Source organism: Pygocentrus nattereri, chromosome 17 (assembly GCF_015220715.1).
Source record: "Pygocentrus nattereri isolate fPygNat1 chromosome 17, fPygNat1.pri, whole genome shotgun sequence".
Lineage (NCBI taxonomy): Eukaryota > Metazoa > Chordata > Actinopteri > Characiformes > Serrasalmidae > Pygocentrus > Pygocentrus nattereri.
The window spans coordinates 1,018,320-1,042,305 of record NC_051227.1 but is presented as its reverse complement, the minus strand read 5'-3'; the positions used below and the strand labels follow the sequence as shown (position 1 = coordinate 1,042,305).

General features: G+C 40.8%; 1 protein-coding gene across 1 annotated transcript in view; it reads right to left on the bottom strand.

The window, feature by feature from the left end:
• Nucleotides 1-23,986, bottom strand: part of col4a3 (collagen, type IV, alpha 3) — a 106,042-nt gene that overhangs the window by 30,420 nt on the left and 51,636 nt on the right. The window contains exons 16-34 of the mRNA XM_037546897.1: nt 23,126-23,170; nt 21,747-21,800; nt 21,473-21,514; nt 20,786-20,867; nt 20,612-20,647; nt 19,979-20,143; nt 16,522-16,611; nt 16,306-16,401; nt 16,029-16,099; nt 15,386-15,574; nt 14,651-14,819; nt 14,284-14,376; nt 10,874-10,978; nt 10,589-10,683; nt 9,918-10,068; nt 9,194-9,307; nt 8,378-8,545; nt 243-332; nt 1-135 (exon numbers count right to left, since the gene is read on the bottom strand). Of these exons, the coding sequence (XP_037402794.1) occupies nt 1-135; nt 243-332; nt 8,378-8,545; nt 9,194-9,307; nt 9,918-10,068; nt 10,589-10,683; nt 10,874-10,978; nt 14,284-14,376; nt 14,651-14,819; nt 15,386-15,574; nt 16,029-16,099; nt 16,306-16,401; nt 16,522-16,611; nt 19,979-20,143; nt 20,612-20,647; nt 20,786-20,867; nt 21,473-21,514; nt 21,747-21,800; nt 23,126-23,170 (1,990 nt within the window). The remainder of the gene's footprint in view (nt 136-242; nt 333-8,377; nt 8,546-9,193; nt 9,308-9,917; nt 10,069-10,588; nt 10,684-10,873; nt 10,979-14,283; nt 14,377-14,650; nt 14,820-15,385; nt 15,575-16,028; nt 16,100-16,305; nt 16,402-16,521; nt 16,612-19,978; nt 20,144-20,611; nt 20,648-20,785; nt 20,868-21,472; nt 21,515-21,746; nt 21,801-23,125; nt 23,171-23,986) is intronic.

Genomic DNA, 23,986 nt, shown 5'->3' with positions numbered 1-23,986 from the left:
CTGACGTTCCACACTCTCCTTTATCTCCAGGCCTTTCAAAAATACTTCTTTGTCCTGGACAGCCTGGTTCGCCAGAGTCTCCTGGAACCCCTGGTAGACCTCTGCAACCTGGTTGTCCATCAGTACCAATAAAACCTAGATAGGAGATACCAACAACCTCATCATCTTCATCCAGTTCATCCAGCACCTTCATTCAGTTATAGTCAAGTCAAAAATAAGATCCAGTCAATGCAATGCAGTACCTTTAGGCCCAGGCCGTCCAGGAGGGCCACAGTTTCCAGGTGGTCCAGGAGGACCACAGACACCAGGAGGCCCCTGGTCTCCTCGATGACCTAAAAGTGTGCACAGCACAGAACCACAATAAACACTAATCATCACTATTGATCTAGGAACAATCAGTTTCAAGTGTTCTGTTAATGTTATTGAAAGCTTCTCAACAACAATCCATTTAGAGACTTTGGGGACGGCTCCTTAAATTCGTTTAAGTCTGCCTCCAGAAGAATTATGGCATGTGCATGTTCATGGCCAGAGTAAAACATATCAGCATGTAGAATTGATGCTTTCTGTGCTCTGTCCTTTCAATCAGTGTTGGATTTCCCAACAGGGGAGGGTGAAGGTAGGCAGTTAAGGTAGTCAGGACGGTGACATACAACGTTAGATGTACACACAGATCAAAGACATGACAAAGACGGTACAAAATACACAGCCAGACATAGAACACTGCATAATCCAAATGGAAACTAAAGCTCTTAAATCATATACATTCTCCTAGTTGCATGTTGATTGCTTTGCTTTGCTAAGCTTAGGTGTAAGATATTCCATTTGAACAATATGCTGAAAGCTAGATATCACTAAGTCCATTTTTTGGTAGTTTTAAAACCTGCTATTTCCATCCTTTGCTAAGTCAAAGAAAACTAAAGAATTAAGTCATCATTTAGGAGACATAAATCAGGCAAGAGTGGAATAAAGAAATCAAGTAATTATCTTAATATGTAGACGTCAGATACAGATATCCTGTAGACTGTAGACGTCCAATTATCTGCTAATTTAAAACATTCCCAGAACAAGTGTATCAATATACAGTGGTGGAAAAAAGTATTTAGTCAGTCACCAATTGTGTAAGTTCTCCCACTTAAAAAGATGAGAGAGGCCTGTAATTGACATCATAGGTAGACCTCAACTCTGAGAGACAAAATGAGGGAAAAAAATCAGAAAATCACATTGGTTATTTTCACATCAATAGATAAGAATTTATTTGCAAATAATGGTGGAAAATAAGTATTTGGTCACCTACAAACAAGCAGGATTTCTGTCTCTCACAGACCTGTAACTTCTTCTTTAAGAGGCTTCTTTGTCCTCCACTCATTACCTGTATTAATGGCAACTGTTTGACCTCGTTATCTGTATAAAAGACACCTGTCCACAACCTCAAACAGTCACACTCCAAACTCCACTATGGTGAAGACCAAAGAGCTGTTGAAGGACACCAGAAACAATATCGTAGACCTGCACCAGGCTGGGAAGACTGAATCTGCAGTAGGCAAGCAGCTTGGTGTGAAGAAATCTACTGTGGGAGCAATAATCAGAAAATGGAAGACCTACAAGACCACTGCTAATCTCCCTTGATCAGGGGCTCCACGCAAGATCTCAGCCTGTGGGGTCAAAATGATCACAAGAACGGTGAGCAGAAATCCCAGAACCACACCGGGGGACCTGATGAATGACCTGCAGAGAGCTGGGACCAACGTTACAAAGGCTACTGTCAGTAACACACTACGCCGCCAGGGACTCAGATCTTGCAGTGCCAGACGTGTCCCCCCAGTACATATCCGGACGCGTCTGAAGTTTCAGAGAGCATTTGGATGTTCCGGGAGAGGATTGGGAGAATGTCATGTGGTCAGATGAAACCAAAGTAGAACTGTTTGGTACAAACACAGCTCGTGGTGTTTGGAGGAGAGTGAATGCTGAGTTGCATCCAAAGAACACCAGACCAACTGTGAAGCATGGGGGTGGCAACATCAGACTTTGTGGCTGTTTCTCTGCAAAGGGACCAGGATGACTGGTCCTTGTACATGAAAGAATGAATGGGGCCATGAATTGTGAGATTTTGAGTGCAAACCTCCATCCATCAGCAAGGGCATTGAAGATGAAACGTGGCTGGGTCTTTCAGCATGACAATGATACCAAGCACACTGCCAGGGCAACAAAGGAGTGGCTTCGTAAGAAGCATTTCAAGGTCCTGGAGTGGCCTAGCCAGTCTCCAGATCTCAACCCCATAGAAAAACTTTGGAGGGAGTTGAAAGTCTGTGTTGCCCGCCGACAGCCCCAAAACATCACTGCTCTAGAGGAGATCTGCAGGAGGAACGGGCCAACATACCAGCAGTGGTGTGTGCCAACCTTGTAAAGACTTGCATAAAAAGTTTGACAATGTGATTCCCTCATTTTGTCTCTCATAGTTGAGGTCTACCTATGATGTCAATTACAGGCCTCTCTTATCTTTTTAAGTGGGAGAACTTGCACAATTGGTGACTGACTAAATACTTTTTTCCCCCACTGTACCATGTACAGAATTACAAATATTGCAGTTGTAACTAAAAATGTGCTTCATTTCATATCTCATGTAAGGCTCCACATATGCTCTCCAAATTATTTTGTAATGGCTAAATTGATAAGCCAAATTTCTAGAGGTCTGACCTAAATTAGACCACATAGTATTCCAGTCTGAAGCAGGACCAGCTCTTGCTCTCAGAGTTGTTCAACTGCCAACAGCTTAATATGTTGAGTACCAGAGTACTTTATATGAGCGATACTTTGCCCGTAGCTTGTCCAGAGGCCTTATCCAGTCTGCCAATAAGTGAGACTCAGGTGTACTGTTCCATGGGTCTCCATATGCTAGAAATGCAGAACAAAGTTGTAAATAAAGTATGAAGAGGCAGGGAGTTTGAAAAGCATCTGAAGATGCTAAAATGACAGCAGGCCATTATAGCCACTCAGGTTGATTTTATAAATTGATTTTATACTTTGAGAGGACCAAAAAGAAGTACAGAATGGTTTATCCCATATTCAAAACTTAAAATAATTACTTTAGGGGAGTCTGTAAACAGGCTTGGGTTGAAACACCCTTTTCTCCAAATATTCAAGGTTGGACATTCTAAAACGCAGTCTTGAATTACAATTTGTCCTACCACTTCCAGTCAACAATATGTCCTATAGTCTAAAAACTAAAGACTCTTCCATACAACTCCAGGGAACTTCAGTGTGTTGGTCTGGGAACAAAGGTGTGTCTCTTCCAAGCTGAAATAGAGAGGATATTTTAGAACCTTGTCATTACGCTTGCCCTTGGGGAACTAAAGAGTGTCCTGATCATGGATATTATGGATATTATTACCAAACTCATAATTGCACAGCACTGCCCACATGTATTTCCACTCGAGTCTATGGAAGGTTTTCATTGCTTTTATCTAGAGAGAGAACTGCCACAAACTCAACAGACGAGTCAGCTGTATCCAAAATATGAAGCAATCTGCAAATCAGCCTCTAATATAAGTTGTCAGATCATAATGTATTAATTATTAGTAAGAACATTCTTACACATTCCGATTGGAATGTAATCGGATTCAGGCACTTACATGGATATTATTCTTCTATTTAACGGATTATTTAGAGGATTACCCACTTCGTTCAATCGGATAGAAATTGTATTCTGGATGGCCTCAAACGGAGTAGACTATTCTGATTGAGGTGTTTACATGGACGTATTCTATTCCGATTGAACTATTAATTGGATTATTAACGGATTATTAGGCTGCATGTAAACTGGGCTAGTGATAACTACTAGGACAAATTGAGCAACCATCAGTGAAAGTGTAATGAAGAGTTAACAGAAATTTCCTATCTATTAGTATCAACACACCTTTTATTTTATTGGGGGCGCAAGAATCTGTTTTGAAATCGGGAACGTCAGAGCTTTTTATATTTAGACTCCTAAATTAGAGCTAAAGAAATCTTTTTGTGATGAGGAACTTATAGACATCTTTTAATTAGGGAATTCCATGGCCATGCCAAAACATCACATTAATAAAAACCCATCAAAAACTCAAGACAGGTATATTATGTTCAAAAAGTATACAGAAGAGCCTAAAATATAACAAACACAAATCCTTCCACAACCATAGTCTTTCTGTGTGTATCCTATGGAGATGCCACCATTTGGTTGGTATAGTGTAGTGGGTAATACCTTTGCCCTCGATGCTGAAGACTGGGGTTCAATTCCCCACTTGGGCAAACACCCTGCACTACACTAAGTCCTTGGGCAAGACTCCTCACAGCACCTCTGTCTACCTGTGTAAAATTATCAAAGTTGCTGTAGATAAAAAAAACGTCTGTCAAATGCCATAAATGTAAATGCCACCTACTGTAGATTAAATGCTGTCAGCCAGGAGGAAGGAAAAACTATTTACTGAAAAAAGTTCAAACTTCAAGTATGATAAGCTCCTTGCTAAACACAGTGTCAGTTGTGATTGTCAGCTGCAACGCTGAATAGTCCATTCACAGAGTTCTCAGAAAACGATTAAAGTTACTCCAGCCTCTTTGTGAATAGCCAAACTAACAATAAAAAATTAAACTTTCACTATGATCAATCAGATCACACTATTAAACATTGGAAATAGCAAGTTCAGGGGAGTTAAAGGTTAGCTGCTCGCCTGGCGCTCAAACTTGAGGATTGCCAGGTAAATGAGGAAGGGGTGACTTTTATAAATTCTCTCTTTGCAGTCGTAGTAGGGCTGTAATCCGAAAAATAAATAAATAAATGCAAAGTGACATTTTGATGCTTGATCAGATAATAACTGTAAGCCTCATTCAGAATAACTTGCCTACCTGCATACCTCTGCAGTCGAAAAATTGTTGTACAAGGCTTCTGGGACCTGGCTGTGGGCTTCCTGTCTTATATATGATGGCAGTGGTCAATTTCGATGGTACGACCAGCCAAAGACGGAATCCTCTTTGGGAGATGAGACTGTAAAAATCGCATGCAATCAAGAGCCTTCAGTTGATTCAGGCAGGCTGATTCCCACAGCTCCATCACTTTGACCTCCATCTTGGCCAGCTTGTTACCTGGATCGCTAATCTCATGCTTGAGCGAACTGCCAATTGTAGAGAATCAATGATGGATTCAGTTCCATGATGTTCAACATCCGCCACTAATTTCTTTAAAGGCTCATGTGCCAAAGACATTTCAGTTTCAAGAGATGCCAGCTGAGGCGTAAGACACCAACAGCTCGTTTCAGGCTCAATTTCTTTCAATATGGTGGCATCGAGGTCAACTTTAGATATCATTTCCAACTTTGAGTTTTTTCTTGACTGGCAATGAATGTTCCAGCTCTATCTTTTGCCCATTCTTTTTAGGTACGGATGCTATGGTTAATTCAAATGCAAAGTATACAAGATTGTTGTAGATTTCAGGAACCTGTGACCAAGCTCATTTTTCTCCCGGATTAAGGAGATCCTCAAAGTGCCCCCTCCACCGACCGACAATATCCTCATTTGAAGTCAGAGTTTCTCCACCCTTGCCAAATACAGCTTGGGCGCAGCCACCCCGACCGTTCCTGAGTCACCAGACAGTTGTCCAGAACCTCCTTGAGGCCGAAAGAAAGTCTTTTTCCATGGCTTCACCAAACTCCTCCCATGCCCTGGATTTTGCTTCTGTCACCATTGCGGCTGCCACCTTTTTCCTTCCATACTCGGTAAGTATGAATCGGGAGTGCTTTGGGCCAACCAGTCCCTAAAGGCCTCTTTCTTCAGCTTGACGGCCTCCCTCATCACCAGTGTCCACCAGGAGGTTCTTAGATTACTGCCCCAACAGGCACCCACAAGCTTTTGGCCACAGTTATGCCTGGCACCTTCCACAATGAAGGTTTTGAACAGAGCCCATTCAGACTCCATGTCTCCTACCTCCTCCGGGACATGAGAAAAGCTCTCCCAGAGGTGGGAGTTCAAATCATTCCGAACAGCCTCCGACAGTCATTCCCTGCACACCCTCACTATTTGCTTGGTCCTACCGGGCCTGACCATTTCAGTCTCTGGTACTATGTACACTTATGAACATCCTTGTGTTTGAACTTGGTGTTTGTTATGGACAATCCATGCCTGGCACAGAAGTCCAATAGCAATTCACTATTCGGGTTTAGATCGGGCAGGCCATTCTTCCCAATCATGCCTCTCCAGGTTTCCCAGTCATTGCCAACGTGAGCATTAAAGTCTCCAAGTAAGACTATGGAGTCTGTAGGTGGGACCCTTTCCAGAACCCCGCCCACTTGCTCCAAGAAGGCCCAGTATTTTGACCTGTTGTTTGGTGCACAAGCACAGACAACAGTCAGAGTTTTCTTCTCTGCGATTTTAATTCACATCGAGGCGACCCTCTCGTCCACCGGAACAAACTCCAACTGCATGGTCGCAAGCCGTGTGAGTATCCCCACACCTGCCTGGCGCCTCTCACACCGTACAACCCCTGAGTAGGAGAACAACCAACCCCTATCCAGGAGTTTGGTTCCAGAGCCGAAACTGTGGGTGGAGATGAGCCCAAGTATATCTAGTTGGTGCCTCTCAACCTCCTGCACAAGCTCTGGCTCCTTCCCCCCCAGTGAGGTTACATTCCACGTACCAAGAGCCAGTTTCTGCCACAGAGGCCTAGGCAACCAAGGGACTCCCTGCAATCTCCCACTGCCTATACGTCAAATTATATAAAATATAATAAAAAAAATAATAATTTTCAGCAGCACTGAGGAATCACTGGCCTTATCACCAGGAAATTGCAAGTTTGATCACTAGTGATGCTACAACCATCCGTGGCTGGAAGTCCAAGAGAGCACAGCTGGCCTTTGTGCCATTTAGCTATATATTTTTATGTAATTTTACTTTTTTGTCTTAATTATTATTGTCATTATCATAGTTTTTTGTTTATTTTGCTTTATTGTTTTGATTGGTTAATCTTCTTTGTATTAAAGTTTCTAAATTTTCATTTGTCTTATGTACTATTTTAATAATAATATTTTATTTTCTTTACTATACTTTATCATACGTTTATGTTTACTCTGGTCAACCCCCTTTTTGTATCATTGTCCTTAAAATTTAAATGAGGTTTGATTGAGAAATGTAATCTTAAATACACTCTTTTTTTTTTACTGTAGACCATGAAGGTGTAACTGACACTGCTTTCGGACACTACACTTTTTTTAATTAACAAGGATTCATCAAAATAGCTCAGTCAAGATAATCAAGCACCCTGATGGAACTACCATCATGAACTAAATTCAGACTGTGTTAAACATCTCACCAGCAGGAGGTGGCATGTGGGTTAATGTGGTCTCAACACCTCCAAAACCAAGAAATTCATCATAGATTTTCAGAATTTGCCAAAATATAAAGACCTCTTCAAAATAACTAAACACAGAATAAGCATTATACAAGGTTTTTGAGCGACAGCAATGACGTACATATTTGACATAATACATCCGAAATTCTGGAAAATTTTAATTATTTGGACTTTCTCTTTAGAAACATTCAAATTCATCAGGCTGAGATAAGCAGAACTTGAGTTCTGTGCGTTCTGTGCAATATCATTTGTGATACTGTAAAATCTCTGAGCTCACCCAGGTTGTTTGGGAATTGTATGATGTATGCTCCAGCACACTGCTGTGTCTGATCCACTTGTGCCAGCACAACACACACTAACACACCCTATGGTTTCTGACACCAGAATGTTAGCAGCAGATCCTTCAAGTCTTATAATCTGAAATGGAGCTGCCACAGGTCAGACTTCTTGTTCTTCTTGGGAATTTGGAGGCCAGGACAACACGTGGAACTTTTTGCAGTGGCAGAATGTATTATCTTGCTGAAAGTGTCCATTGCCATTGGGGAATGCCAGTACCATGAAGGGGTGTACCTGTTTTTTTTTAATTATGTTTAGGTAGGTGGCATGTGTCAAAGTGATGCCAACATAAATGCCTGGACCCAGGGTTTCACAGCAGGACATTACAGAGAGCATTACACTCCCTCCACTCGCTTGTCTTCTTTCCACAGTGTATCCTAGTGCCATCACTTACCCAGGTAAGTAGCGCACCATCCGGCCATGTGATATATTGCTTCAAGTCCCAGTTCTGACACTCGCGTGCCCACTGTAGGTACTTTTGACAGTCCCATACGCTGCAGAATGTGATGCACTGTATGCGACACGTTGTTCCCAGACTATTAAAAGTTTCTGACTTGTGCTACAGTAGTCCTTCAAGTTTCTGATCTCCCACTATTAAACACTCAGCAGGTTTTTGAGTGTGAGAGGTGTGTGAGAGATGTGTGTGATGTCCAGTTGTTTGTTCAGTACCTGGAGGGCCACACAAGCCATCCGTTCCTTTGACCCCTTTCGGTCCGATTGGCCCATCTGGTCCAGGTGTCCCCTTGTACCCAGGATTCCCAGCTGGACCTGTAGGACCAGGTAAACCAAACCCACAATGTCCAGAGTCACCCTGCTCTCCTCTCTGCCCCGGGGGCCCTGCAAAGAAAATGTATTACATCCTTATGAATACAATATAGAGGTATCAGTTGAACGTTTAGAGTCTGTATTTTCGACAGAATTTCTCCACAAATGAGAATTAATTTATAATAAATGATCATATAAAGAATTACCTTATATTTTTGGCATCACTAGTAATAAATGAGGCTTCTAAGGGCTAGTATTTCTAAGTGTGATATTGTAAATTTCCATGCCAATATCATATCAAAACAATAGTTTGACATAATACATTAGAAATTCTAGAAAATAATTATTTTGACTTCCAGTTTAGAAACATGTTTATTTTTAATAGGTTGATATGAGCTGAACTTAACCCAGGTTGTTTGGGACTTGCATAATGTATGCTTCAGCAGCATTGCTGTGTCTGATCACTTGTGCCAGTGCAACACACTCTAACAGACCACCACCACTTCAGTGTCAGTGTAGTGCTGAGAATAATCCACCACTGAAATAATACCTGCTCTGTGGGGCTCCAGAATAAGTGCTTCCTTATGATAATTTCCTCCCAGTATTGTGTGCTTCAAGAGGGAAACTCCTCTAAATGCATGTACAATGCATCTTTTTCTGTAATTTTCCATCCTTGTATTGCAGTTAAGGCCAAATTTAAAACTTTATTAATTTACTTACCTGTGGTTCCAAGTCTTCCCCTCTCACCTAGGACTCCTTTGCCACCTGTGCATCCAGGAACACAGACTCCAGGATTGCCAACAAACCCCAGAGGCCCAACAGACCCCATCTCACCTGACAGCAATATAAGGGTAAATTAATAAGAATGGGTGTGTCTTACGCACATCCTAATATTAAGCAATATTCTGCCATTAAAAAGCAGCCTTTTGGGACTGCTGAGTGGAGCAACAGTCTAAGCATTAGTTCCATTATCAGGAGATTGCCACTTTGATCTCATTTGACACTACAGCCATTCAGGGCTGGGAGTCCAAGAGAGCGCAACTGGCCTCGCTCTGTGAGTGGGTAGGCTGCTCAGTATAATATTAGCCAGTGTGGTTAAACAGACTTGGCAGTTAATTTTCTCCTCCAAGCGTGTTGAGCTGTCCTATGATATTGGGGCAATTCGAACAGATGTGGTGCAAACAGGTTAAAGTCAGTACATTAAGTACGTTTTCATGCACCCAATAATCTGATCATATATGGATTTCTGCAGTTATCTGATTATTTAAATGTTCTTGTAATAACATTGTTTAATCACAAGATGGTTACAAATTATGACACACATATACAAAAAATTTCATTCACAGTGAACCAATCAAAGTGGCCTTTAGCATATACAAGACAAAATACACCAAATCAGGAAAGGTTGTGTGTTTTACTGACAAACAACTTGCTAAACAATTACCTGGATCCCCCGGTGCTCCTTCTCTTCCTGGCTGTCCACGAGATCCAGTGCATCCTGGGCTACCAGAGTCACCAGAAAGGCCAAGTGGCCCATCATCCCCTGGTAGTCCTGCCCTGCCAGTGGGCCCTGGAGGGCCAAAACCTATATTACCCTAACGGCAAAAACAAGAAAGATGCAATAGGTAAGATTCTAAGTATTTGTTTGAATCTGCACAAAAGAAAAAAGATAGCTTTTTCATCAGGTCTGTTTAGGTGAATATACATCCCTTGTTCCTGATCATACAGTGGCTACAATGGTTGATGCGTTTGGTAAAGATAAGCGAAAAAGGCAAAGGTTATGTGAGGCTACTGAACATCCTAGATAAATGGTCACATTTCATTAAGTCCATATGAATCAGATACCACATCTTCCTTCCATACAGTGACAACAAGATAAATGTGGTAGGTAGGATCTCTGAGCTAGCTGAATATTTTACTCAGGCATAAGTGACGAGTTTAACATGATATTTTGCTTGATTTTCTTTTCCTTCACTGCTGGTGTATGGTAATTAAAACTCAGAAGACATTTTTAAAGAAGAATGAACAAAAACTATATAACTGTGATACACTTTTACATTAAACAACATAAGGCATTCTTTGCCTTTTGGGGTCTTTTAATTTCATACATCTAACCTTCAACCCTGCCACCCCAGGTGGTCCTGAAGGTCCTGGGCGACCTGGTTTCCCGAAGCCAGGCTCACCTGGACTACCTTGCACACCCTTCTCACCTAAAACAGGTACAGGAAGACAGTATGTTATATTGTTTACTGTATAGATCCCAGCTTAAGTAGTCAGGGTCATTTGGACTTGATAGGTATAGCATCTTCTGTATCTTGTGTTGTAAAATCATGCAAATAAATATACACATATACATGTACACACACACACACACACACACACACACACACACATACATACCTCTGGGCCCAGGATTTCCTGTGTCTCCTGGTTGGCATGGTCCCTTCTGGCCTTTTATGCCAAATGTTCCTGGGAACCCTGGCACTCCGGCATATCCTGGATAACCTGGAACAATCCAAGGAAAAGGCAAGAAAAGTGTTAGACGTAAATTTCTTTTTCGCAGTTAGAGTTTTAATTGCAGCCGGAATTTTGCCCTGAACCCAAAAACATCCCAAGAAAATGTTGCCAGACCAGACCAGACCAGACCCAACCCCAAATTTTCCTAAACCAAGTTCTGAATCTGAAACCAACCCACACCTGATCACCACAAACTGGAGATGAAACAAAACTCTTTACTTATTTGGAACATTTCTAATGACAGTACTTGCTTTTAAGTTATGTAGCAATGATCTTCATTGATTTCAGTTCTGCATTTAACACAGTGATCCCGTCCATGCTGATATCCAAGCTCAACCATCTGGGCATCAGCACATCACTTTGCAACTGGATTTTGGACTTCCTGACTAACAGACCCCAGTTTGTTAAATTAGGCAATCTCCATTCATCACACATCACCCTGAACACTGGTGTTCCTCAAGGCTGTGTTTTGAGTCCGATACTGTACTCCCTCTTCACCCATGCCTGTGTACCTGTTTATGGCTCAAACACCATAGTCAAGTTCGCAGATGACACCACGGTGATAGGCCTGATCACAGATAATGATGAGACGGCCTACAGGGACAAAGTACAGCATCTCTCCTCATGGTGCCATGACAACAACCTGGCACTCAACACGCACAAAACAAAGGAGATCATCATGGACTTCAGACGGACTAGGAACCAGGCTCACACCCCCATCTCCATCAGTGGAGTTGCAGTGGACCAGGTGTCCAGCTTCAAGATCCTTGGTCTCCACATCTCCAAGGATCTCACCTGGTCCTTGAACTCCTCCGTCCTCATCAAAAAGGCGCAGCAGCGCCTTTATTTTCTGCGGAGCCTCAAGAAAGCTCACCTGTCTCCCAGGATCCTGGTGAACTTTTACCGCTGTACCATTGAGAGCATACTCACCAACTGCATCTCTGTATGGTACGGCAGTTGCTACGTTGCTGACCGCAAAGCACTCCAGCGGGTAGTAAAAACGGCGCAGCGCATCACAGGCACCGATTTACCCACCATCGAGGACATATACCACAAACGCTGCATGGGCAGGGCAAGAAACATCATCAAAGATGTTACCCACCCAAATCATAGACTTTTCAGCCTCTTACCATCTGGCAGGCGTTACAGGAGCCTCCGCTCCCGCACCAGCAGGCTTAGGAAAAGCTTTTTTCCTGAGGCGGTTATCCTGACGAACGCTACACAGTCACTTTAAAAAACTGCACTTCCAACACCTTCAGCACTGATGATATACTTCATTCATACAACTTTCATTTGTATTGCTGCTCCGTACAGTACCTGTACAGTATCTATTACATCTACATGTCTATATTTGTATACGTATGTGTATATAATAACCTACAATCATGTTACTGCATATCTCACTTCATGTATGTGTTATGTATATATGTATATTATATACTATATATTCAATATGTACATTCCTGTATATAAACTTAATACACTGCATATATAACACTGTATATTTTATATTGTATGTTTCATATTTTATATTACATATTACATATTTCACATTTCACTTGTACACACATGTATATAACAGTTATATTTATGCACTGGTCACTGTTACCACTGCACTTAATGTAAATAATGTTATATATTGCACTTCTGGTTAGATGCTAACTACATTTCATTGGCCCTGTACTTGTACTCTGCACAATGACAATAAAGTTGAATCTAATCTAATCTAATCTAAATGCTAAGTTATAATGGCTATAACGATTCTGTGATTTTTTAAAATTTATTTATTTGTGATTTCTAGTGTAGCTAGGTCATGTTTATTGTAGTTTTCCTTTTTCAGGTTAGTTGTATATAAGTATCTCACAAAAGTGAGTACAACCCTCACATTTCTGCAAATATTCCTCTGAAAAAACTTCATGTTTCCTTCAATGAACCGCAGCTCCCCAGTGCCGGCAGCACTCATGCAGCCCCAGACCATGATGCTACCACCACCATGCTTGACTGTAGACAAGAGACAGTTGTCTTGGTGCTCCTCACTAGGGCATCGCCACACATGCTGGACATCATCTGAGCCAAACAAGTTTATCTTAGTCTCGTCAGACCACAAGACACGGTTCCAGTAATCCATGTTTTTGCATTGCTTGTCTCCAGCAAACAGTTTCTGGGCTTTCTGTGCATCAGCTTCAGAAGAGGCTTCCTTCTGGGATTACAGCCATGCAGACCGAGTTGATACATTGTGCGGCGTATGGTCTGAACACTGACAGGCTGACTTCCCACTTCTTCAACCTCTGCAGCAATGCTGGCAGCACTCATGCGTCTATTTTTTGAAGCCAACCTCTGGATATGACCCTAAACATATGGACTCAACTTCTTTGGTCCCTGGCAAGGCCGGTTCCGAGTGAAACCTGTCCTAGAAATCCACCTTGTGACCTTGGCCACCATGCTATAGCTCAGTTTCAGGGTGTTAGCAGTCTTCTTAGAGCCTAGGCGTCTTTGTGGAGAGCAAAGTTTCTATTCTCACATCCTCAGAGAGTGGTTGAATATCCAATGGCCAGTATAAAAGAATGTACCCAAAACGACGACGACACAATTGGGCACAATTTGGACACGCTCACTGTGAGGTGGACTCACTTGTGTTGCCAGCTATTTAGACATTAATGGCTGTGTGTTATTTTCAGAGGACAGTAAATCTGCACTACTATACACTTTACACTGACTACTTTGTTATATCCAAGTTTCATTTCTATATATTTTCCCATGAAAAGATCCAATAAAATATATGTGAGCAGTGTACTTTTGTGAGACACTGTATATATTTTTATTCATTCTTTACTATTTTGGATCTCCTCAAAGCAATACTTCTGCTGCTTAAATGTGTTCCATGCAACACTGAGAGGCAAATTAAATAAGTTTATCAATCTGTTTTCTAATAAACATTCAATAACGTGGCCAGTAGTTGTTTTTTTCAAGGTTTTGATTCATCTTGTCGTTTTTTGGTCTGGTGGCTAAGCACCTCAAAAAACACCTCAAAGTTTTTAGTCTGGATAAACTTTACATAGGCTGTAGATGTGTTAGTCCTAGCAATATAACTCCGTGCATCTCTACCTTAACACAGGTTAAACTAGTTTGCCAGATACTACGCTAACACCGTACATTCAGATGAACTATAAAATTCAAATGTCACACTGAAACCAGACATTTAAACCAAGCCCAACATTTGAGAAAATATGTCCAAACAGCACTAATCCCAATGTGAGTAGTCAGATATCATGTTTGAACTTTCTTTAATTCACCTGCTGGGCCCTGTGGGCCCCGTTGCCCCTTTGCTCCTGGCTGCCCTTTGTCTCCAGGAATTGCGTAGGCTGTTCCAGGCTCTCCTTTTTCACCTGTAAGACAAAACCTGTGAATTAATGGAAAATGCTAAACAAAGGAATATCCAATAATACGAATACACAAATAAAATGGCAAAAAACAGTGCATGAGTGTGTAAGTGTTGAAAAAGTGTTGAACATGATAATAATTAAAAGTAAAGTATGCTGAAGTGAACAAAATTAAGACCTATAAAAAAACAGCTCTCCCTGATGGCATTATGACACACTTGCGTTCAGATCATAATTGCTCAGCACCATCTTAGATGCACTTTACTCTTTAGGCTCTTACCTGGTTCCCCACGGTTCCCTGTCAGACCCTCTACACCAATGTCACCCTTGTCACCAGGGGACCCTGCTGCCCCCACTCCAGGTAATCCCTGAACACCCTCTGGCCCAAGGAATCCTGGCAATCCACCTGTCCCTGGGATACCACGGTCACCTTTCTTTCCAAGAGTGCCCTAAAGGACACTGAGATAAGTTAGTATGATCAAAACTTATATTTAGTCAAATAGTTTGTCATTTAGCTCATTCTCACACTGAAAACCTGGGCAAAACCTAATCTTTGAAGTAAATTTAGTCTAAGGAAAAACAAACAAACAAAAAAAAAAACACGACACAATTACTGGCAGTCCTGCATTTAGCATGTTGTGCAACTTCCCTTTGCCAACATAACAGCAAGACGTCTTCTGCTACAGCTCATCTGTAGGACTGGGGTGACCATATCAAAAGCTTAATTCTATTGTCACTGAACCTTTTTTGTGTGGATTTGGATGTATGTTTTAGATCACTGTCCTGCCAAAAGATCCAACCATGACCTAGTTCTAGCTTTCTGGCAATTTAATTGACCAAATTCAGATTAATTTGGACAAGCAACCACATAAATTGATCAGTATAACTAATTACACTAGTCACACCCAGGCTTGAGTACTGCCAACCCTTATGAATACCAATATCACTTAAAAAGAACCTTTCCAGCAATGTGAGGTAGGCAAAAAGGGCTCATCAAGCAGCACACTGTACTAACCAGATTGCCTTTTTCTCCCATTGGACCTTTAATTCCAGGAGCTCCTGGTATTCCACTCCTTCCTTTCACCCCTGGAATACCATGTCTGCCGGGGTCACCCAAGTCCCCTTTTTCCCCTGGTCCTTCCATAAAGCCAGGGTTCCCTTTGAGCCCCTGATGCCCTTCCACTCCTTGATTGCCAAGAGGTCCCTACATATTGAGTTTCCATAAAAAAAACACAATTCTGACATCATCATACTCAAAGTACTCAAATACTCATTACAAGGCATATTTAAAAGAAGAGATGTGCTATTAATACATTACATCAGAATTAAGAACTGGCTAAATATAATCACATCCACCCAAAATTAGCACTGACTTCACTAGCAGAAAGAGCACACACATTAGATATTGTAAATTTTACTATTTAAATTTACTTTTACTAACAGTTGCTACAGTTATGACTTATGGTTATGTTTATGTCATAGTTATAGAAATTCCTGGATGGTCTATTTCCAAGTACTACATGAAACCTGCATGTTTTTGTAAGTTTTAACAGATGCACTGGTACTTCTCAAAAGTCTGTTTTGGCTGAAAACTGCTTTTTGAAGTGGTTTCTGATCAAGTATTATTCAACAAGTGCCAATGGACTGGGGGCACTCACTGGTGGGCCAGGAGGACCTTGCAAACCTTTTATACCCAGTGGTCCTTTAGAGCCCGGTGGTCCTGCATTACCTGCACAGACATCAGAACACAGATAAATGACTGAGTGCAAAGCTCAGACTATAAGCCATCATTTTATTATTATTAATTTATTGTTGCTCCTCTTCGGGATATTGCTGTTTACAATCACTCTACATGACCATGGCCTAAATGTTACTGCTCTACTTTGAGTCTCTCTGCCAGGCCCAGTCTCACTCACACCCTCACTTCATCAATACCTGGAACTCCAGGTTCACCACGGTCGCCAGGTTTTCCTGCTGGTCCTGGTTCACTGACTGACAAATAGCACAATCTACAGATGTCTCCTGGCTCCCCTGTGAAAGAACCATTGTTTACTGTAATGCAGCATGGACTCATGCATTTTATTAGAAACAACAACTGATAATTGTACATGACAGTCTGCAGTACACCTTGGTAAGGTTGGAGATTCTTACCGTCTTCCCCCTGCTCTCCAAAAGTACCTTTGGCCCCCAGCAAGCCTTTCTCCCCTTTGGATCCCTTAGGCCCCATATGTTCATAAAAACCTATAGATCAAACAGTGGAGTTGAGAGCATAATCTACAATTTGAAACATTCCTGAATTCTCAGAAGAGTGTAACAGATCAGAACATTAGGTACAGATGCTAATCACTGCTCTCCTTCTTTCAGGTCACTCAGTTCAAGTTAACCAACACCCACCGATCCAATAAACATCTAGAAAATATCCAAAGATTCAGAATAAAGTGGATGGAAGTGGATGTTGACATGTCTCTACAGACATATATACTAATATCTGGATGAATCTATTTTACTGTATCTGTGTAAATGATCAGAAGTATTGGTTTAGGTTTTATATGTAGGACATCTTGAATATTTTTACTGACACATTTACACTGATGGTCACCTTTACTGAGTTAAGAGGTCTTCACTATTTTTAAAATCATTTTTATGCCTACTTGTAATTTAGCAGCATATGGTATTTGGAAATTACATATTGAATCATATGCATATGAACATCATGAAGAGTCAGAGTTTTTAAATAAAACAATGCAAAAATAAGCATGCATGCTGTCTGTACTCAACCAAATATTAATTAAAAAAAAAAACTATTTAAAAGTGTCACTGTGCTCATTTATGCAAAGATTATGTGCGATTCTAAACATATATGTATTTCATTTCTGTATTTTTAGCTTATAATGTAATGTGTGAAATCTCCCACTATGGTCTGCGTAGTAAGTCTGTGTCTTTCTCCTCTCTGTATACATGATGTTGACGTACAGAGTCACTGTAGAAGTTACTGTGAATAGACTACATGGAGTTGTGCACTTATGAGAAGAAAGCTGTTTTGTTGTTTTGTTTTTTAAGAAAGCTGTTAACAGAGGTGTTAACAGGTCACAATGTTCTTCCTGTTACAGAGACTGTCATCACCCTCAGATGCCCAAACAGTCTCCCCCTTCAAGTATCATGGTTACATGCCAGTGATAGAGAGGCAGAGGAAAAGTACAGAACATTCTAAGATGACCCAGCAGAATCAAGTCCTTAAAGACAGTATGACAGTAGACAAAATAAGCATTTAAAAGCTATAAAATTAACCACCTTTCAACAATGACCACTGTGGCACTAAAACCTCTGGACTATTAACTGGACCGTCACCAGACTCCTTGAGTAATGAGAGCTTAAAAAAGGTCAGACAATACAATTTAACAGAGCAGTCATAAGCTATGCAACATAAAAGTCTAAAATACTTTCCTAGAAAAATATAAACTAAGAAGCAATAAAAAAATGAACAAAAAACAAAAAACGTAACAAAAATGGTTGCATTAGTCAGACTCTGTTTATTTCTGTAGAAATAGAGAGACATGAATCCTAATAAGTTCTTGACGAGAAGAGTCCTGACTCACATACAGTAAAAAGATGGTGCTTCTAAGGCTGCTTCTACAGTATAATGAGCACAGCTGCGCTGCATCTCAGCATCAGAACTGAACTGATGTGCCACAGCAAAGCTAAACACAAAGTCTAGACATTATGCTAAAATCTAAGCAATTACATAAATAGAAGGGAAACACTGAGAGCATTCATCAGTTTGTGATTATTTAATGGCTTGGAAATGATAGAAACTGATAGAATTGATCATTTTTTCATCACATTTTAAGTGCATTAGCATTCAGTTCTCTCATTAAATTCAAGTCTCAGTTCTTTACTGACACACTGCTATAGAGGAAATGCTGTCAGAACCACATTTTTAGTCCTGTTTTCAGTTTAACCCCATAAAATTACAAGGGCCTGTATGAGGCCCACTTTTCACTCTAAGAAAGTCTTCAATCTCTACATACATACACTAATTCTATCCACATATCTTAAAGAGTAATTATACCATTTTTTTATTTCTACGGAATTGAATCATTAAGATATAAACAATGGTCACTGAGAGTGGTTTGATGTGAAATGTAGAGCAACTTACAGAATCAGATATCTTTGTAGTGGTGGTGACTGGAACCAGGCATTGTAATGTATGTTTATATGTTTATATGTAATGTAAAACAAGGTACAAAAAAGTCTTTGCCTATCAACGCCCTGCATGTCTCTCCCCCAAAATGATTGGATTTTTAAAAATACCAAAAAACTAACAAACATAACCAGAAAAAAAAAGATTTAAGATTAAGAATAGAATAATGATCTTGCAGTTGAAGGGGTTACTGTTTAGTTATGAGGCAATATTTAATGATTTTTAACACAATGAAACATTTGCTTGGATGCAGTTTTTATTAAGTGCTGGTGGTGGAAGGTAAAGAGGAAGAAACGGATTCAATGAGTAGTAATAAGTTAGAATTTTTCTCTTAGCCAGTGCTTGTCAAAGACATAGACAGTGGGTAACAGCCCATCCTGCTAAATATGTTCAAGGACTCACAGGAACAGAAGTGAGTCCTTGAACATATTTAGCAGGGTGGGCTGTTACCCACTGTCTATGTGGGTAACAAGACAGTCTATGTGGGTTTCAAGACAGCAGTGTGTCCTGCTATGATGTTTGGTTTGGAGACTGTGGCTCTGTCTAAAAGACAGGAGGCTGAGCTGGAGGTGGCGGAGATGAAGATGCTGAGATTTTCGTTGGGAGTGACCAGGCTGGACAAGATTAGAAATGAGCAGATCAGAGGGACAGAGAAGGTGGAGCAGTTGGAGATAAAGCCAGAGAGGCCAGGTTGAGATGGTGTGGACATGTGTTGAGGAGGAATAGTGGATATATTGGGCAAAGAATGTTGGAGATGGAGCTGCTGGGTAGAAGGAGAAGAGGTAGACCTCAGAGAAGGTTTATGGATGTAGTGAAGGTGGGCATGGAGATGGTTGGTGTGAAAGTAGAGGAGGCGGTGGATAGGGCGAGATGGAGGCAGTTGATCCGCTGTGGCGACCCCTAAAGGGAGCAGCCGAAAGAAGAAGACTCGCAGGAACAGAAGCTCTGCAGCAGCACTATATCGTTATTGTCGGAACAAAACCTTGTATCTCCAAAATGACAACTTTACCGGAGAAGGAAAAAACCTGCTTTACTTTTAATGTAAGAACCGGACTTTTTTCCAAGTAATTTTGGGCCGTTTCTTTTGGTCTATACTTCATGAAATTTCCACACAATGTTAAGGTAATTTCCAATTATGTCAAAACTTCTTCCGACAGCAGCGACATGCAACTAACGATTTTCTGTCTGCAAAACTCCACAGTGGTGGTGGGCTTTATCGCCATTTTATGCCAAATGGAAACTGCGCTACATGTATTGAATATATAATTAGAATATGTCTGTGGTTTGATAGAAAGAAAATATCTTTATTTATTGATAATGTAGTCTAGATTTAGAACCATGTTTCACAGACTGAAGAAACTTTGAGGTGACTTCTTCTGTAGAAAATGAACACACACACACAGTTACCTGGCTGTCCTGGAAGGCCTCGATCACCAGGAGATCCAGGTGGCCCCTGAGGTCCATCTAATCCTGGGGGGCCTACTTCATGTGGTGCTGGCACTCCCTTATCCCCTTTCAACCCCTTAAGGCCTTGTTGGCCCCGTGGCCCAGGATCTCCAAATTTAGTGGGTGCTGGATTAGAAAAATAGGTGTATTTTTTAACACGAGGCCAGAGGAATGCAAGTTAGAAAGCACAGTGCAAAATGTGACCTGATGTGCTTGTGACGTTTCTGAAATTAGGACTGCCGACTGATCTATGGATATAAAGTGGAGGGTTTCAAAGGCTAATTTAAATCTGGTTTTAGGAAGCAGAGGAAATATCGCACTAAACCGAGGGCTGAAAATTGTACCAGACTATATAATTGAAACCGGCTTGATTCGTCCACATTTCATGCGATTCTCCCTAAAATGTACATGTAGGAGAATTGCATTTTGCTTTTTTCATGTACATGACTCATATACATGAGCTTTTGGGCTCATATGTAACATGCATGCATGCTTTTTGAGGCAGAATGTACCCCATTTAACTGGAAATATGGTGTAAAAATCTTAGTACAGCTGACACACAGAGAAGATATAATGGAGCAAAACGCTGTTTACCTGGAATGCCTGGACTTCCCGGAAATCCAACTTGCCCTGTTGAAACAAAACACAATAACTCTATTATAAGGCCTTATTATTTTATGCTACATTAAAAAGAATACATACTAATTTTAGAGAAAGGCATTGTTTGTATATTTGACAAGTTTGTGCCTGACCAGTGTTTCTTCTTACCTATACTGCCTTCAGGGCCAGGAGGTCCAGGTAAACCAGGAGGCCCTCTTTGGCCTTTTATTTCTTCAATTCTTACATAGAGCTACATGGAGACAGAAACAGAGCTCGGCTTACTTTATAATTCTGTCAATCTCGATTAGGCTCGATTAGGCTCGACTCCTTGTTCCCGCAACTGTGTTCAGTTTGCTTGGGGCATAGAAGGCTGAGAATCTTGGCCTGAAGGCAATCTTGCTCGTAAGAATATCAGAACGAAGACTGGACAATTCTCAGATATGTGTGATGTGATTTTTAAGCACTGTTTTACTACAATTCTGTCTTATTTTTTGTTTATTCATACCTTGCTGAACGTAATATAGTGTAACAATCAGCTGTAGTCCTATATAAACATTGCAAATCAGCACTATGGAATTTTTTTCTTTTTTTTTTGTTAAAACTGAAAGAATTCCTGTTACTGAGCCTGTTACCACGTCATATGTCTTTACGTATTAACGTACTTGCTCACAGTCATCAGATTCATTTGCTCATGGGCACAACTTATGATACAAAATGTTCCTCTGCATGTTGTGTGTAAGTATACATTTCCAGAAGTCTCCAAATCCTTATATGTCACATACTACTGCTTTAAATATTTTGCACTACGTTCTGTGGGAAATCAATTCACAAGACATAGAAAGTTATAAGACTCACTTCTCCTTGGTGACCTGGGGGACCAGGACGACCTCGTTCTCCCTGCACACACACATGAACACACACATTCACACACCCAGGGACAAGGACACGGGCTTATTCCACTGTATGTTGTTACAACCTGGACACCCAAAAGATATGACTGCCCTCCAGTGGAAGTCGAGAGAGTTTACATTAAGGATTATACTGATCAAAATATTCAGACATGGCTAGACAGTAGCAATCATAAAAAGCAAATATGCGATAAAAGTGAAAACTACAAAAAAAATCTGACCTTTGGACCAGGAATCCCAGGAGGCCCAAAGTATCCCTTATCCCCTTTAAAGCCCTGTGGGGCACAAAATCCAAGTAACACCATAAACATTAGTGATTTATGTAAAATTTCCCATTTAGGAGTCAAAGAAGTGATTTTGGAAATTGCATGGGTTGTCAGATTTTCAATGACACTGGAAGATAATTAACTAATATCTGCACAAAATAAATGTTCCAGCAGACAATTTCATATTTTTCAATTACATTCAAATATTTTCTCCAAAAATTACTTGAAAAGAAGTGTTTTGTATTTTCTTTTTTCTCCATTGCCTTTTACCATTCTACTTTGTGGGTGTGGACCCCAGCAGGTTGATTGACAGCCTCTGTGCCAAACATAACCACCAGGATGGCCGGACACAGGTAGACTGTAACTGCGGTACTATTTAAGGTGGAACAGGAAATTTCAAACAAGAAGCTGGCAAGTTAGAAGCTTCAGCTTCATGTTAATGTTATAGTTAAAATCCAAAACCTTCAATGAGCTGGCTATGATTTTCAGGTTCAGTTTCCAGAATCTTCCTAATCAGGTTCACACAAGTGAGGCCGCGTTAGTGTTATCCGATTTCCAGTCTCCACCATACTGAGTTGCCTACACCTCAGATGTCAACTACACTGTTAACAGAAAGCTGAATAATCTTTTTGGCCAGGTTCTTGTTCAACGTTTCCTGTTCCACCTTAAATGGTGCAGAAGGTGTTATAATAACTGCCGGACCATTTAAGGCAAAATGGGAAAATTCTAACAAGAAGTTGGCAAGTAGGAAGAATGCTTCAGCCTCATATAGTTAACTGTAAATGTGTAACTCCACAATGCTTTCCTGGCATGCAGGTGCACTACAGATGAAAGGAGAACAGTGAACAGTGAACAATGAACACAATTTATACTTTATATTTATTCTGATCAATAATCAGAACCTCGGGATCTATATTCTCTTGTTCAGAAGAGTGAGTACAGAAACAATTGCAGTGTGTCTCTTTTATACAGGAATAGAAAATGTGGTAACACACAGAAATCTATTCTACTCACTGACACAATTTACTATGCCTAACATAGACATGCACATTGCCTAATTACCCTGGGGACAGATTGTCAAGTTGAAGGGGACATTAGTTACACGGTCTCTACATGTATTGCTGAGCATATGCTAGATAAAGTAGTGATTCTCAAATCTGTTCTCAGTGCCCCCCAGACGGTCCATATTTTAGCTCTACCCTATGCATTGTGAGTTAGGTTGGAATTAAACCGTGAGCTATCTAGGGAGCCCTGAGGATTGTTTTAAGGACCACTGAGATAAAGTATGGTTAAGCAGGTTAAGTCCTCTGATAAACTGTCCCTTGTCTGCTTACCTGAAGACCTTCCTCTCCCTGAAGCCCGTCCTTTCCATCTTTTCCCTAAAAATCAAGACACCATTCATTAATACTAATCACAACACAAATCAATGTCAACCAATATTAGTGCCGAAAACTACATCAGTCAATATCCTGACTAGACTACACATCAATTGGTTCATGTCTGACCTCTCAAAAGTTCTTAATTAATCTGTTAAAATAATAATTTTTTTTTCAATAATAATGAGGTAATACACAAAGACTAACACATTATTTTGACATCATTATCAGAGGGGGCAGTTGTGGGCTGGAGGTTAGGGAACTGGCCTTGTGACCGGAAGGTTGCCGATTTGATCCCCAGCGCCGACAGTCCATGACTGAGGTGTCCTTAAAGAAAGGCACCTATCCAGGGGTGCGGTGGATAGGGCTGCTCACTGTGTGTGTGTGTGTGTGTGTGTGTGTGTGTGTGTGTGTGTGTATGTGTGTGTGTGTGTGGTGTTTCACTTCACGGATGGGTTAAATGTGGAGGTGACATTTCCCCATTGTGGGACCAATAAAGACCACTCACCTATTTTTGAGAAGTTTCCACAGAGGTTGCACTGGTCATATGTTAATTACACCTTTGTTTGGTTGAAGTTCTTATTAGATAAACCAGCAGTTTGGCAACTTCCAACAGTGTAACTGTCTGTACACACTTGAGTTTGAGGGTTCTTCGAGTGATGCCACAGAAGAACCAGGTTTAATTTTCTAAAGAAGCATGATTGAAAAGGAGATGTGCTAGTGTGAGGAAGCTTTTGGAGATGTTATTATCATACATATCATCAACATGGTTGTCACCTTGACAACACAAAAGACATCAGTGATTGGTCGATCAGGTTC